The following is a 15,472-nucleotide window of genomic DNA, read 5'->3' as shown; positions in this document are numbered from 1 at the left end:
TAATAATTCACTAGATGGCAGATACTCTTTATAAGCTCATTCACTAAGACTTCTTTAATTCAATTAATAAAATTCTTAAATGTTTTTATAAAAATAAGCACTTTGTAAATCGGCAATGGTTTTATGCAAAGTGCAAGTTACTGAAGGTGCCAAAAATTTATAATTTTCTCTTTAAAAAAAAATCAAGGGGGCCAGATAGTGGTGCAGGAGTGAAATGTAACACTTTGTGAGTTTGACCCACGCGGGAAGGTTCTGGGTTTACATCCAGTGTCTTCCCTGAGTGTACCAGGCACACACTTGCCCATAAACTTGAGCGGCTGAAGTTGAGGGTGGATCTTGATGTAAAGACTCTCCTGAAGTTTTCTCTTTTTCGGTCTTTTTCAGTCTCTCTCATGTATATAAAAAAAAAAATTAAAAATTGGACAATATAGAGATCTTTTCAAAAGTGATTAAGACTTATAAACTAAGATATTATGTTGTGTCTTTTAAATAAGATAAGAAACTTGGGGAATCACACCCTAGAGAATATTGGCCAGGTGTTTGTCAGGAGCTACAAACAAGATAATTTGAAGAAAAATCCCTTCTTACTAATTTAGAATATAATTAATGTAAAATTATCTAATCATGTGTGAAGGTTAAATACACTGATCATCTGGCCTTAGAAAATAATACTTAACAATGAGGCTATAATTTCACAGCTATTTATGTATTATTAAAAATATTGGGATCAGCAGACTAGTCCTTCACTGGATTTGCATGTAGTCGACCATAGTTTGAGTTTCAGACCCTAGAGCTTAAAACTCTTGCCAGGTGCATGTGTGTATGTGCCCAAAATCCTGAGAGGAGAATGGAGGAGAAAGGATTGCAGTGTGGCCATCCCCCAGGAGGTGATTTCTTACTTACTATCTCTATACCTCTCTCTGTATCCACACACCCTGAGAAGTACAACAAGAGGAATGTAGTCCTAGAGCTTATTTCCCTCATCTAGTACCATGATCTTTTTTTTCTTTTTGAGAGGTTTTTGCTATAAGGTGTGTGCACTCACCAAAAAGACAGAGAGAGACAGAGACAGAGAGACAGAGAGCAAGAAATCACCCCCCCCAGGGGGTATGGCCACACTGCAATTGCTTCTCCTCCATTCTCCTCTTGGGATCTTGGGCACGCATGCACACGCACCCGGTGTCAGTTTAAGCCACCGGGTCTGGGACTCGAACCGTGGTCGGCTACATGGAAGTCCTATGACATGGCCATCACGCTAACTGCTGGTCCCCGTACAATGATCTTTGACAAGAAAGGAGAGAGGGAAGGATAGAAGGAAAGAGAGGAAAAGAGAGAGAGAGGAAAATTTAACAGCAGAACCTGAGAAGGTGTTATGAAAATAACTCAGACAAGGCTCAGTGTAACCATGAACACAAACTTGATCACTTGGTGTTCATGAACATGCTGCTTCACTTTGGAGTTTTACTTGGTAACTTGCTATCTTTGTTGAGTGTAGAAAATAGCAACATCCTTCAGTGCTTTAGTTTCCTTATCTGGAAAATTCAAATATTATAATCAATATTAATATTTTATATAAATCACATGTTAGTGAATGTGATACTTAGAACACTGAATACATCACAATAATAATGCAATCATAGGATAACAAAGGAGACATGATTCAAATTAGAGATGTATTGAGCACAAAGTTATGAGACCATGGGAGAGAAGTCCTGGGTAAGAACAACATTTTAAAATGTTAAAAAAAAAAAAAAAAAAACATAATGTGGGGCCTGGAGGTGGTGTAGTGGTTAAGGCCTTGAACTCCCACAGGGTTGACTGTGTTCAAGCCACCGAACATGATGGCTTGAAACTCAAACCAGGTGTGTGTGGGCACGTGCCCAAATCCCGAGAGGAGATTGTGAAGGGATTTCATGGTTGCCATTTCCCCTGTGGGGGGTGATTGCTTGCTTTGATTTTCTGTCTCCTGGACAAGTGCCCACATCTTATACCAAAAATCTAAAAATAAATAAATAAATAAAAGGAAGGATATTGGAGGGACATTTACTGAACATCACATGTTTAGTTACATATATTGAAAAAAAAATGATCATCTTTCAATAGAGGAACTTAGATTACTCTAAGCTGGAGATTACTCTAACCAGGCACATTAAGGTTTTATTTCTTTTACAAGTATAATTAAATTTGTTTATCAAAAAAAGTATAGTATTTTAGAACTAGGGCCAATGGTCAGTTTTTAAAATAATACTAATATTTATGCAGACTAAGGATTTCAATAAACTATTTGTTACTAATGCAAGGAAGCTGTATAAAATCATTACAAAAATAAAGTTTCTAGAACTTGGATAGAAGAAAGAATCCCTAGAATTGTTATATCATCCTATGCCTAAAAAATTACCTTTCAGCACCAGTAGAGTAATGGTTATGTCACTGGATTTCCACATAGTCAACCTTGGTTCAAGTACTGGACTTCTAGGTTTGAAACTCATGCTGAGCATGTGTACGTGAGTGCCTAAAATCCCAAGAAGAAATTGGCAGAGAAAGGATTGCTTTGTGGCCATCCTCCTGGGGGTGATTTCTTGTTTTCTTTCTTTCTCTCTCTCTCTCTCTCTCTCTGTTTCTCCAGTGAGTGCACACACCTTATAGCAAAGAAAATCTCTCTTAAAAACAAAAACAGTGACCTTTCTGAAAAACTTTAAATCACGATTAACACAAGGCTTGACAAACTAAAAATAAAAATAATAAAATATTTTATAATGTCTCTCTTTATTTCCACTGTAACCTACTGTCATCCAGATAAAAGATCCTTTCCTAGCTTCTGAAATTGCAATCTGACTATCCCTATCCTTTAATATTGTAGTCTATGTACTTTTGACAATATGTTATTACAAAATGAATTTAATTGAAACTATTATACATATATTTCCATAATGTCCCCCAGAAAATATATAAACAAATTATTTTGTCAATGAACATAATCCTCTATCCATATCTGTATTTTAAAATTTTATTCTATTAAACAATTATGTCCTCTTATCCATCAAAATTGCCCCTTTTCTCCTCCAATGTTTTATAACTTATCATCTCTCAATGGTAATTTACCTACAAAGTTTTTCTAACAAAATTTTTTCCAGTCAATAGAAATATCATTTTTCTTCTATTCTGTTGTTCTTGCATCTATAATGCCACAATTAAAAAAAAAAATCCAGCAGATTTTGCTGTGTGTAAGCATGTATGTGTGTATTTTATTTTATTTTTCCCAAAATCATTAAAATTAGATTTCATCTAAAACCTTTAGCATACTAATAGAACATTTAGGGACAGAGTTTCAAATTTGGTACAATGATCCTACAAACAAAGAAAGAAGATTTTAACACTTTTTTGCATATGAATTATCAGCTGAAATAGAAATAGTTATTAAGTACTCCAACTTGGCTCACACAAAATTTTCCTTCTCAAAAAGTCTTCTGAACTTGCTATATCTCATTGAAGAAAATATGCCTTTCACCAAAGCCACTCCCCCAGATCAGATTTGCCTGATGTACATTTTTTTGTACTGATTGCTTTCTTGCTCTTATTAATAAATTGTATGCATAATCTCTCCTAAAATTGAAACTTTTGAATTTTTTTTCTATTTTGTCAAATGTAGTGAGTGATTTGTGTAAAAGAGGATTTTAAAAAGGAGCCAGCTAATATTATTTTTCCAGCTTTTAAGAAATTTTGGAGAGGGCATAGAGATGTCCTTGAGACAGATCTGAAAAGTAAGTATATTTCAGGAACCAGCAGTTAGCGTAATGGCTATGTTGCTGGATTCCCACATAGTCGACCATAATTCGCATCCCGGACCCGGGGTCTAAAAACTCACGCCGGGCGCATGTGCATGTGTGCCCAAGATCCCGAGAGGAGAATGGAGGCGAAGGGATTGCAGCGTGACCATCCCCCCTGGGGGGTGATTTCTCGCTTTCTGTCTCTATGTCTCTCTCTGTCTGTCTGGCAAGGGCACGCACCCTGTAGCGAAAAACCTCAACAAAAAAAAAAAAGTAAGTATATTTCGTGATTGTGTTGTTTATTTTATGAATAACTGCTTGACCTTGGAGACAGAAACCTTGGGGAATTATGACTGAATTTGTCATAATGATCTACAAAGTAAATAATTAAAAGAAATTTCCTCTTTAATTTACAATGGAATTTCTTACATGGCATCAATGTATTGTCATTTATGTTTTAAAAAGTTTATCTATGTAGAGGCTGTATTGATGGAAATGACAGAAATAATACCACTCTCAAATGTATTAAAATAATCTGTATATATTAACTAGACTTCTTTAAATCTTTTTGTTTTGATTTTATATGCTTGTGTATGTTTTTACACTTGGGACTGTAGTGTATATATTCTATTAATAAATATATATATTTATATTACACATATAATTACTCTTTAGTCTTACAGTTATATATGAATATAAATGAACTATTGTAGGTATTTTTAATTATGGGATTGAAGGTATAAAGATGTTTTATGTATCAAAACTGTGGTCATAAGTCCAGCTGTGTTCTGAATTACAGCTATATAGGTCATGGAGCTGATGTTTAAAATTAGTCTATGTGATAACTGCATATACTAATCAGTAGGACACAAATCATGGAACAGAAGTAACTTATGTTTTATATAGTCTCAATAAAATGCTACCATAGGAGTCATGGGCCATGAACTCTTGAAACATGTGTATAATTGAAAACCTATATTATTGAAAGTATTCAAAGTGAATGAACATTCGGGAAGAGCTAATGTAGAAGTATTTAACCATGTTAGTGACCTAAAAGTAAGCAGATAATAAGGGTTAGTGTTTACTATTTTTTGTTATGCTTACTGTATTTGAAGCTTATTATTATTATTATTATTAAATATAGCAAAATGGGAAGTTTATTGAAGGAGACAGAAAGAAAGAAAACTGGAGCTCCCAAGAACGGAATAGTCCTGGAAAATGGGTTGCCAAGGAGGAATGGGAAGCACAAGTGGAGAAGAGATACAGAGCATGCTTATGGGAAAAATCATTTATAAAGTTAGTCCTGCAAAGAACTAATGTGACTAAAAAAAATTGAATGCTAAGGGAGAGATTATATGCTAAATTGTTTTGAACCAACAAGAAATAAATCTTCAGGGAAACTTAAAATCTATAGCCAAACGTAGGAGTTGGACCCTAGTCTAGCAGTTAAAGGTTCCAGGTTATGTAGCTAACTGCAGTTTGAATCTCACCAAACAGCTTGGAAAATATGTCAGACATGGGTGCATGTGTGCTCTAAATCCTGACATGAGATTAACAGGAGGGAGACTGTCCCCTGACCATTGAAGGGTGTTTTCTCTCTATCTCTGGGCATGCAATATTACCATTGAAGGGTGCGTTCTCTCTCTTTCTTTCTCTCTTTCTCTCTGTCTGTCTCTCTCTTTCTCTGGACACATATGCCTTCTGGCAATAAAGTAGTTCCAAAAACATTTACAGACCATTATTACAAGCATGGGCATTTCTGTCACTACAAATATACACAAAAAAACCTGCATGATATCTATTAAAAAAAAGTTTTTGTCTTCAACAATCAATCCTTGGGTATAATACAACTCCAAACTGCTCTTTTACTCGATAAAAAATGAGTTCTTTATAAAGATGCCAAAAAACTTCATATATATATATGACTAGTTCAAATTTTTAAAAGTAAAGTTACATTTATTCCCTGAATTACTTTGACATTTATGTCATGGTTTCATGTCACATTGCACTTATCAAAATAGTTATTTTAAGGGGAAATTAAAACTAATGTTTTACTGAAATGATGAGTCAAATACTGATTTGAGATTTGGATTTAAATGATCCAGTAAAGACAGTAAATGTTTATGCTTGCAGTAAAATTATGCACAACTTAATCCTATATAAACCATAGAATAAACAGTAAGATACAATATAACAATGACTTCATAAATATGATTTCCATATGTCTAGTTAGAACATTTTGAAATATAATCCTTGTCAAAAATATCTGAGACAAAGTGAATTGAAGGGCTATATCTGCATTCAACCATAGGTAATTGTAATACATACTGAACATGGAAAATTGGGACATATGCAATATTTCATTGATACAAAGCACTATCATTCACTCAATTAATACTAAGCTGTCATCTGCAAATACCTAAAGTAGATACAGTTAAATATAAATTAATATATATTAACTTGAATTATATAGAATGAGAATGTAGTTTGGAGTTGATTAACTCCTTGACTGTCTCCTTCACATCTTTGTTTCTAAGGCTGTAGATGAGGGGATTCAGCATGGGGATAATGATGGTGTAAAACACGGTGGCCACTTTGATAAGAAGCAGTGAGCGTGCAGAGTTGGGCACACAGTAGAGAAGGAGGATGATCCCATGAAAGATGGAGATAGCCGTCAGATGAGAGGAGCAAGTAGAGAAGACTTTACGGAGTCCACCTGTAGAGGGCATCCTGATGATAGTGATGATTATGAAGACATAGGAGGCCAGGATGATGAGGAGGCTGCAAGCCTCGTTGAAGGCAGAAATGACTAAAGAAGCCATCAGACTGAAGTAGGGGTCAGAACAGGATAGAGAGAGTACAACGGAGTACTCGCAGCCAAAGTGATTGATAATGTTAGGTCCACAGTAGGATTGCTCTAAAAGAGAACACGTGACAATCAAGGAACAGAGTGCACCCCATAAATAAGACCCAGCTACCAGGAGAGCACAGAGCTTGTGAGACATCACAACTGTATAGAGCAAGGGGTTACAGACAGCCACAAACCGATCATAGGCCATCACTGCTAACATGAACATTTCTGTAATCACATATGTACAGGCAAAGAAAAACTGTATCATGCATCCTTTGAAAGAGATAGTTCTGTCTTCTGAGATTAAGGTCTCTAACAATTTAGGTGTAAGTGTAGTGGAGTAACAGATATCTAAAAAGGACAGATGGCTAAGGAAAAAGTACATGGGTGTATGAAGTTTGGAACTTATCTTTGTGACCACAATTAAGCCCAAATTTCCTACTAGTGTGACTGTGTAGATGGTCAAGAACACCAGGAAGAGAGGAGCCTGGAGGTGTGGATAGTCTGAGAAGCTCACCAAGATGAATGTGGTCACAGAGCTCTGATTTCCCTTATATAGGACCATGTCCCTTGACAAGCAGAAATGGAAGGAAGGATAAATGGAACGAAGGAAAGAGGTTGACAAATAAGAGTAAGAGGAAGTGCAAAGCCTATACTCAGGAGGAGCTCAGCGCTACGAGTTAAAACCAATGTCATCCATTTTTGTTTATAGACATGCTGCTTCACTTTGGAGTCTAATCTTTCATATGATTAACCTAAAACAAAAACAAAATAACTGATTATGGAAATAAATATTGAGATGCAAGAGATAATGATGCTGGCTTCTTGCTCATATCTGAGAACAGGTCCACTTCTAGCACTGTCTGTAGCAAGCAACCCTTTACCATCAAACATGCCACTACTAATTCCACACATAGCTATGAAATCTCACTTTCCAACAGTCTGGAAATTGTGTGCTTCTTTTGTGAACTTCATGCATTTAGTCCCATGTGTTGATTGATTATGCTTGTCTATAAATTGAGAAATTTGATTTGTTTTATTCAGTCAAAACCATATGAATTAAAATGTTTGAGAAATTGCTCTTCACATCTACTCATACTGCTGCGAGGAAGTTAGATGCACCCACTATATCAGAGAAGGTTCTGTGACTTGGATTGGAGGAAGAATCACTGCACTGGTTAGGTCGTCTTCTAGCTAACAGAAACTAAATGACCTTTCTGGAAGATTGTAATCAAAGATTAAGAAAAGACTTGGTACTCTGAAAAGCATCTATTTGCTGAACATTTTTTGAGCATGATGTTTTTGTTTATTTTCTGCATACGTCTCTATAATTCTTTCCAGGAATAGACTTTGGGAGATGCCAATATATCATTGACTTTTCTGGAACATAACTATTCTGTGAAACAAATATGCCTAACTGCATAAGCCTTGTCCTCTGTGGTTTCTTTTTCTTCATATGCCTATTTTTCAGTCTCCCTTAGCAATATTGATGGTGCCCATTCTATACAGAAAAGCCTTCTCTACACATCAAATGATCTCTCTTCAAATGCTGTCAGTAAAATTTGCTATGGGCACAACCATTATAGTTATTCTTATGTCCACAAATTTATCTTAAAATATAGTTATTTATAGGGTAAGCAGGTATCATGATAGTTAAGGCAGCTGGATCCTATGTGGCTGACTTCATAGTTCAAATCCCAGATTCTGAAGCTTGAGAATCACACACCAGGCATGTGTGTGTGTGTGTGTGTGTGTGTGTGTGTGTGTGTGCCCAAAAGCCTGAAAGAAGAATGGTGGAGAAGGAATTGTGATTGGCCAGCCCCACACTGGGGGATGGTTTTTCACTTTCTGTCTCTCTCTTTCTTTTTCTTTTTTTTGGAGAGGTTTTTGCCATAGGGCGCATGCGTTTGCCAGACAGACAGAGAGAGACAGAGAGACAGAAAGCGAGAAATCACCCCCCAGGGGGTATGGCCATGCCGCAATCCCTTCTCCATTCTCCCCTTGGGATCTTGGGCAGGTACACACATGCGCCCGGTGTGAGTTTTAAGCCACCGGGTCCGGGACTCTGACCGCGGTCAACTACATGGGTCCAGCAACATAGCCATTACGCTAACTGCTGGTCTCTGTCTCTTTCTTTTTCTCTGTCTCACTTGAAAACAAATACCCTATAGCCAAAACTTACAAAAAAAAAATTTACCTATTGCATGTACATGTATTTCCCAATCCAAATGGTTTTAACAGTATTTCTAATTCATGTACAATGAAGCCAACTATTTTTATATCATAGATCTTCAAATATTTGAAGACATTTTACATGAACTTTTAATTTTTCTTTAAAATTTCTAAATAAATTTTTAGTGTTTACTTCTTGTTGTTGTTGTGGTAGTTCTTTTTCATTTTCTTCCTAACACTGATGACTACTTCTTCCAGTTAATGTAATTATATTACAGAATAATTATTGAATCTCCATGCTGATATTGAAACTAAAACTCACTTCCTCAGGAGCATCCTGCAAGGTCAAGAGGCAATGAATTCAATAATCTTCCTTTGCTGTATATCTTATAATGTTCTCATGTTAACCAAGAGCATACCAAGAATTTGAAGTGCCTTAGATCAATTTACTGCCATGTCATCTTTTGTGCATGGTTTAGTGGTAAGCCACTTCATGCTTGTGTATTTGAAATTTTCTAACAAATTTCAGGATTGTGCATTTATTATTTCATTTCATGCATTTTTTTAAATTTTATCTATTTATTTATCTTTTTTATACATTCAATCACAGTATTTAGCTTACAAAGTTAACATTTCAATATGTGAACATTTCTTCCCCATCCAGTTGATCAAAATATAACAACACTACTTCCCTGCCCTAACAATGCTCTGTCTTCGTATCTCTCCTCCAAATGTCCTTGCCCAGGCCCCACTCCTCCACACACATCACATCTGGCATTCACACCCCACTTAATATATACGGAGTGTCCACACTCTATGACTGAAACTGACGGGCTAAAGGATGTACAAACTCATTTCATACATTGTTTGAAGCTTTTCTTATCTCTGTTTGCTTCTTGCATAACACTTCTTTTACCGTAATTGGATCAACCCTCCATCACAGATACTTGCCTTTACTGAGGCTCCTTTGTCTGAACAAATGCCTTCCCTGTTTCTTGACGTTCTGTAAAATCATCAAACACCATTTGTGTCCATTCCATTTTTATAGACCTCGTTACAATTGGTTGAATAATTGTTAAATATTTTACATGTCAATTCATAAAGGGTACACATGTTATTCTGAGCATGCATATTAATTTAGATAATTATAAGGAGTCTTTACTACTTAGTAAAATTCAAGATCACCAAAGATGAATGTAACTCTTCTTCACCCATCTCATAATTATTTTGACAGCCAGATCCACATTGTATATTCATTCATTCACAAGTAAAACTGATACTGAAAATGTGTAAGACAATATTTGTTAATATAAAGTTATAATGATAATTTCAGCACAGTACATATGGTATTATTTCAGATTAATTTAGCTTGGTACTGGAAAAGATTACCACAGCTGAATGAATAATCTGTGTCCTTATTTATGGCAAGGTGAACATCAACAACAGCAAAAACTTGCGCTATCCCACCATACCGATTGTCAGAAACTCTAATCTTGGCTGGATTTTCTATTCATTGAGGAAAGCTGATTTCAACGTACGGAGAAAAGGTAGCATCATATTATAGTGTATTTAGGGAATGTGAGCTTAGGAGGCTGATGCCATTAATAAAGATTCTGCTTCTTTCAATACGTGTATAACCTTGGCAAATGGTTAAATTGTCTGAGCCTCAACCGTATCATCTGTGAAATGTGGATAACAACGTATGGTAGGTCCTTTAATGTTTAGTATGAGCTTTAAATGAGGTTTAACTTCAAAATATCAGGACACAAATTTATACTTAGTAAAACTCCCTCCTCAAATATTAGCTTGTTTCCTTATTAATATACCAATATGCTAATATCCCAGAAAATAGTAACAATCAATTCTAAATTTTGAAAATGCCACTGCAGTAAATATATGGGAAACTATTTTTGAAAAGATATTATATCCTAGAATTCTTTTAACTTTAGGCTTTTGTCTCAATCTTGTATACATATTTTATTTATTTCTCAATCCTCCAATACATCACCTGCATTTTAGCATTCCTATCTTTTTTTCAGAATTATTATCCAATTTTATTTATTATTATCATTGCTATTATTTTTAAGAATTTTGTATAGGGCACATGCACTCACCAGAGACAGAGAGAGACAGAGAGGAAAAGTGAGAAAACGAGCCTCCAGGTCAAGGACTCGAACCACTGCTGGCCATGTAGATATACAGTGCCCAAATCACCACACCACCATTTGGCCTTTAGCATTCTGTTCTAATTATTAGTTATTCCTTATCCTCTTATTGTCATTTAAGGTCTATGACTTTAAATGAAATTAGACAATCAGTGGAAAAAATTTAAAAAGAGATACCTTCAAAAAGTCTTGTTCTCTTCTTGTCTATTGTCATTAACTGTATATTGATTGGATATAAAATTTCTGACCTATGTAACTGCAGTCTAATCTGTAGTATTAATTATTATCAACTCTCTCTTAGCCTAGCATACAATAGTGCAAATATATTTGAATTAAATGAAAATAAATTAAACCCTTTGGCACACATTTTTATAATATATCCAGGAACTACAAAACAAAGTATTTGAATTAAATGAAAATAAATTAGTCCTTTTGGCACATATTTTATAATATATCCAGGAACTACAAAACAAAATTATTTTGACTCTGAACATTATTTTATTCATAGTAGTATTTTAAATATTTACAAGTGCAAGTCATACTTTCTAATCTATTGTGTATGCTTTGAAATGGCACCTTTTAATTTACATAGCTCTTCCATGAAACTACTATTAATCCAAATGCTTTTTTCTAATTCTAGTGTTTCTTCTTTCATATTGTAATAATATTTATGCAATATTTAAAACACTTTGCTAGTATGTGTGCATGTCTTTTAGCTTATTTCCAAAAGTATATCACTTTTTAGGACAAGATTTAGATTAACATTTTTTTCTATAATTGCTGATGTATGTAACACAGCGATTAGAAATATATTTCTTTCTTAAATTTAATTTAATTTATTTTTTTTACATTTTTTAATATATTCAATCACATTTTTTAGCTTACAAGGTGATCATTTCAATATGTGAACATTTCTCCCTGGTCCAGTTGATCAAAATATAACAATACTACCTCCCTGTCTCAACAATGCTGTCTCCATATCCCTCCTCCAAATGTTTTTCCCCCAGGCAACTATGGCACATATATTCTATGGAATACTATTCAGTCATAAAAACCAACAAAACCCTGGCTTTTGACGGAAAGTGGAAGAATATGGAAGATTTACTGCTGAGTGAAGCAAGCCAGGCTGTGAAGGAGAGACACTTTATGTCCCCACTTAATATATACCGAGTGTCAGCACTCTGTAACAGAAATATATTTTCAAATATGGGCCTTGGAAGAATGAAAATAGAATTGGCCTATTGAAAATAAACTGTAAATTATGTAGTTATTACTATTATGCATATCATTTGGGTTTTTCCTGCCAAAATTTGCTATATTTCCGTATCCCTCACATGATAATGAAAAGATGAACCTACATTGAATCAACTCACCGAAAGTCAGTCTCCTGATGTGCTTTTTATTGAAAACTTCCTTGTTAGTAATAATACATTTCATACATATTATTTTCCAAAATTGAAATTAAAAAAATTTTCTATTCCTTTTAATCAGATGATCATTCTTAATGCATTTCAATAAATTACATATTTTCATCTATCAAGAAGTTTTGGAGGCAGTTTAGAGATGCCCTTGAGGAAGAGACAGACTATTAAACTATATTTCATGATAATGTTGTTTGCTTTATCACTAACTGCCTGGCTTTGGGGATATAGACTCTGGAGAACCCTGACAGTTTGTTGTCATGATATACAAATGAAATAATTAAAGGAAACTTCCTCCTCTATTCTATAGTAGAATATCATTACTCTAAATCATTTATATGTGATTTATATAATTTAGATAATTATAAGGAGTCTTTACTACTTAGTAAAATTCAAGATCACCAAAGATGAATGTAACTCTTCACCCATCTCATAATTATTTTGACAGCCAGATCCACATTGTATATTCATTCATTCACAAGTAAAACTGATACTGAAAATGTGTAAGACAATATTTGTTAATATAAAGTTATAATGATAATTTCAGCACAGTACATATGGTATTATTTCAGATTAATTTAGCTTGGTACTGGAAAAGATTACCACAGCTGAATGAATAATCTGTGTCCTTATTTATGGCAAGGTGAACATCAACAACAGCAAAAACTTGCGCTATCCCACCATACCGATTGTCAGAAACTCTAATCTTGGCTGGATTTTCTATTCATTGAGGAAAGCTGATTTCAACGTACGGAGAAAAGGTAGCATCATATTATAGTGTATTTAGGGAATGTGAGCTTAGGAGGCTGATGCCATTAATAAAGATTCTGCTTCTTTCAATACGTGTATAACCTTGGCAAATGGTTAAATTGTCTGAGCCTCAACCGTATCATCTGTGAAATGTGGATAACAACGTATGGTAGGTCCTTTAATGTTTAGTATGAGCTTTAAATGAGGTTTAACTTCAAAATATCAGGACACAAATTTATACTTAGTAAAACTCCCTCCTCAAATATTAGCTTGTTTCCTTATTAATATACCAATATGCTAATATCCCAGAAAATAGTAACAATCAATTCTAAATTTTGAAAATGCCACTGCAGTAAATATATGGGAAACTATTTTTGAAAAGATATTATATCCTAGAATTCTTTTAACTTTAGGCTTTTGTCTCAATCTTGTATACATATTTTATTTATTTCTCAATCCTCCAATACATCACCTGCATTTTAGCATTCCTATCTTTTTTTCAGAATTATTATCCAATTTTATTTATTATTATCATTGCTATTATTTTTAAGAATTTTGTATAGGGCACATGCACTCACCAGAGACAGAGAGAGACAGAGAGGAAAAGTGAGAAAACGAGCCTCCAGGTCAAGGACTCGAACCACTGCTGGCCATGTAGATATACAGTGCCCAAATCACCACACCACCATTTGGCCTTTAGCATTCTGTTCTAATTATTAGTTATTCCTTATCCTCTTATTGTCATTTAAGGTCTATGACTTTAAATGAAATTAGACAATCAGTGGAAAAAATTTAAAAAGAGATACCTTCAAAAAGTCTTGTTCTCTTCTTGTCTATTGTCATTAACTGTATATTGATTGGATATAAAATTTCTGACCTATGTAACTGCAGTCTAATCTGTAGTATTAATTATTATCAACTCTCTCTTAGCCTAGCATACAATAGTGCAAATGTATTTGAATTAAATGAAAATAAATTAAACCTTTTGGCACATATTTTATAATATATCCAGGAACTACAAAACAAAATTATTTTGACTCTGAACATTATTTTATTCATAGTAGTATTTTAAATATTTACAAGTGCAAGTCATACTTTCTAATCTATTGTGTATGCTTTGAAATGGCACCTTTTAATTTACATAGCTCTTCCATGAAACTACTATTAATCCAAATGCTTTTTTCTAATTCTAGTGTTTCTTCTTTCATATTGTAATAATATTTATGCAATATTTAAAACACTATGTGTCCATGTCTTTTAGCTTATTTCCAAAAGTATATCACTTTTTAGGGCAAGATTTAGATTAACATTTTTTTCTATAATTGTTGACGTATGTAACACAGCAATTAGAAATATATTTTCTTTTTTAAATTTAATTTAATTTTTTTACATTTTTTTAATATATTCAATCACATTTTTTTAGCTTACAAGGTGATCATTTCAATATGTGAACATTTCTCCCTGGTCCAGTTGATCAAAATATAACAATACTACCTCCCTGTCTCAACACTGCTGTCTCCATATCCCTCCTCCAAATGTTTTTCCCCCAGGCAACTATGGCACATATATTCTATGGAATACTATTCAGTCATAAAAACCAACAAAACCCTGGCTTTTGACGGAAAGTGGAAGAATATGGAAGATTTACTGCTGAGTGAAGCAAGCCATGATGAGAAGGAGAGACACTTTATGTCCCCACTTAATATATACCGAGTGTCAGCACTCTGTAACAGAAATATATTTTCAAATATGGGCCTTGGAAGAATGAAAATAGAATTGGCCTATTGAAAATAAACTGTAAATTATGTAGTTATTACTATTATGCATATCATTTGGGTTTTTCCTGCCAAAATTTGCTATATTTCCGTATCCCTCACATGATAATGAAAAGATGAACCTACATGGAATCAACTCACCGAAAGTCAGTCTCCTGATGTGCTTTTTATTGAAAACTTCCTTGTTAGTAATAATAAATTTCATACATATTATTTTCCAAAATTGAAATTAAAAAAATTTTCTATTCCTTTTAATCAGATGATCATTCTTAATGCATTTCAATAAATTACATATTTTCATCTATCAAGAAGTTATGGAGGCAGTTTAAAAATGCCCTTGAGGAAGAGACAGACTATTAAACTATATTTCATGATAATGTTGTTTGCTTTATCACTAACTGCCTGGCTTTGGGGATATAGACTCTGGAGAACCCTGACAGTTTTTTGTCATGAGATACAAATGAAATAATTAAAGGAAACTTCCTCCTCTATTCTATAGTAGAATATCATTACTCTAAATCATTTATATGTGATTTATATATATCTTAAAATATAATTAAACCTTTATAAT

The 15,472-nt window shown here is 34.0% G+C and overlaps 1 protein-coding gene across 1 annotated transcript; it reads right to left on the bottom strand.

The window, feature by feature from the left end:
• Window positions 1-6,232: 6,232 nt before the first annotated feature.
• On the bottom strand, window positions 6,233-7,183 carry LOC102483301 (olfactory receptor 5D18). Its single transcript, XM_006157892.1, has one exon. It carries the CDS (start codon window positions 7,181-7,183, stop codon window positions 6,233-6,235), a length of 951 nt encoding a protein of 316 aa, XP_006157954.1.
• Window positions 7,184-15,472: the final 8,289 nt, after the last annotated feature.

This window comes from Tupaia chinensis, unplaced genomic scaffold (genome assembly GCF_000334495.1).
Source record: "Tupaia chinensis unplaced genomic scaffold, TupChi_1.0 Scaffold000564_1, whole genome shotgun sequence".
NCBI classification, from domain to species: Eukaryota; Metazoa; Chordata; class Mammalia; order Scandentia; family Tupaiidae; genus Tupaia; species Tupaia belangeri.
This window is presented reverse-complemented; position numbering and strand designations above follow the sequence as displayed.

What these genes read in the sequence shown, in the direction of transcription:
- LOC102483301 (XM_006157892.1), bottom strand. Translation starts at nt 7,183, where the DNA reads ATGGTCCTATATAAGGGAAATCAGAGCTCTGTGACCACATTCATCTTG.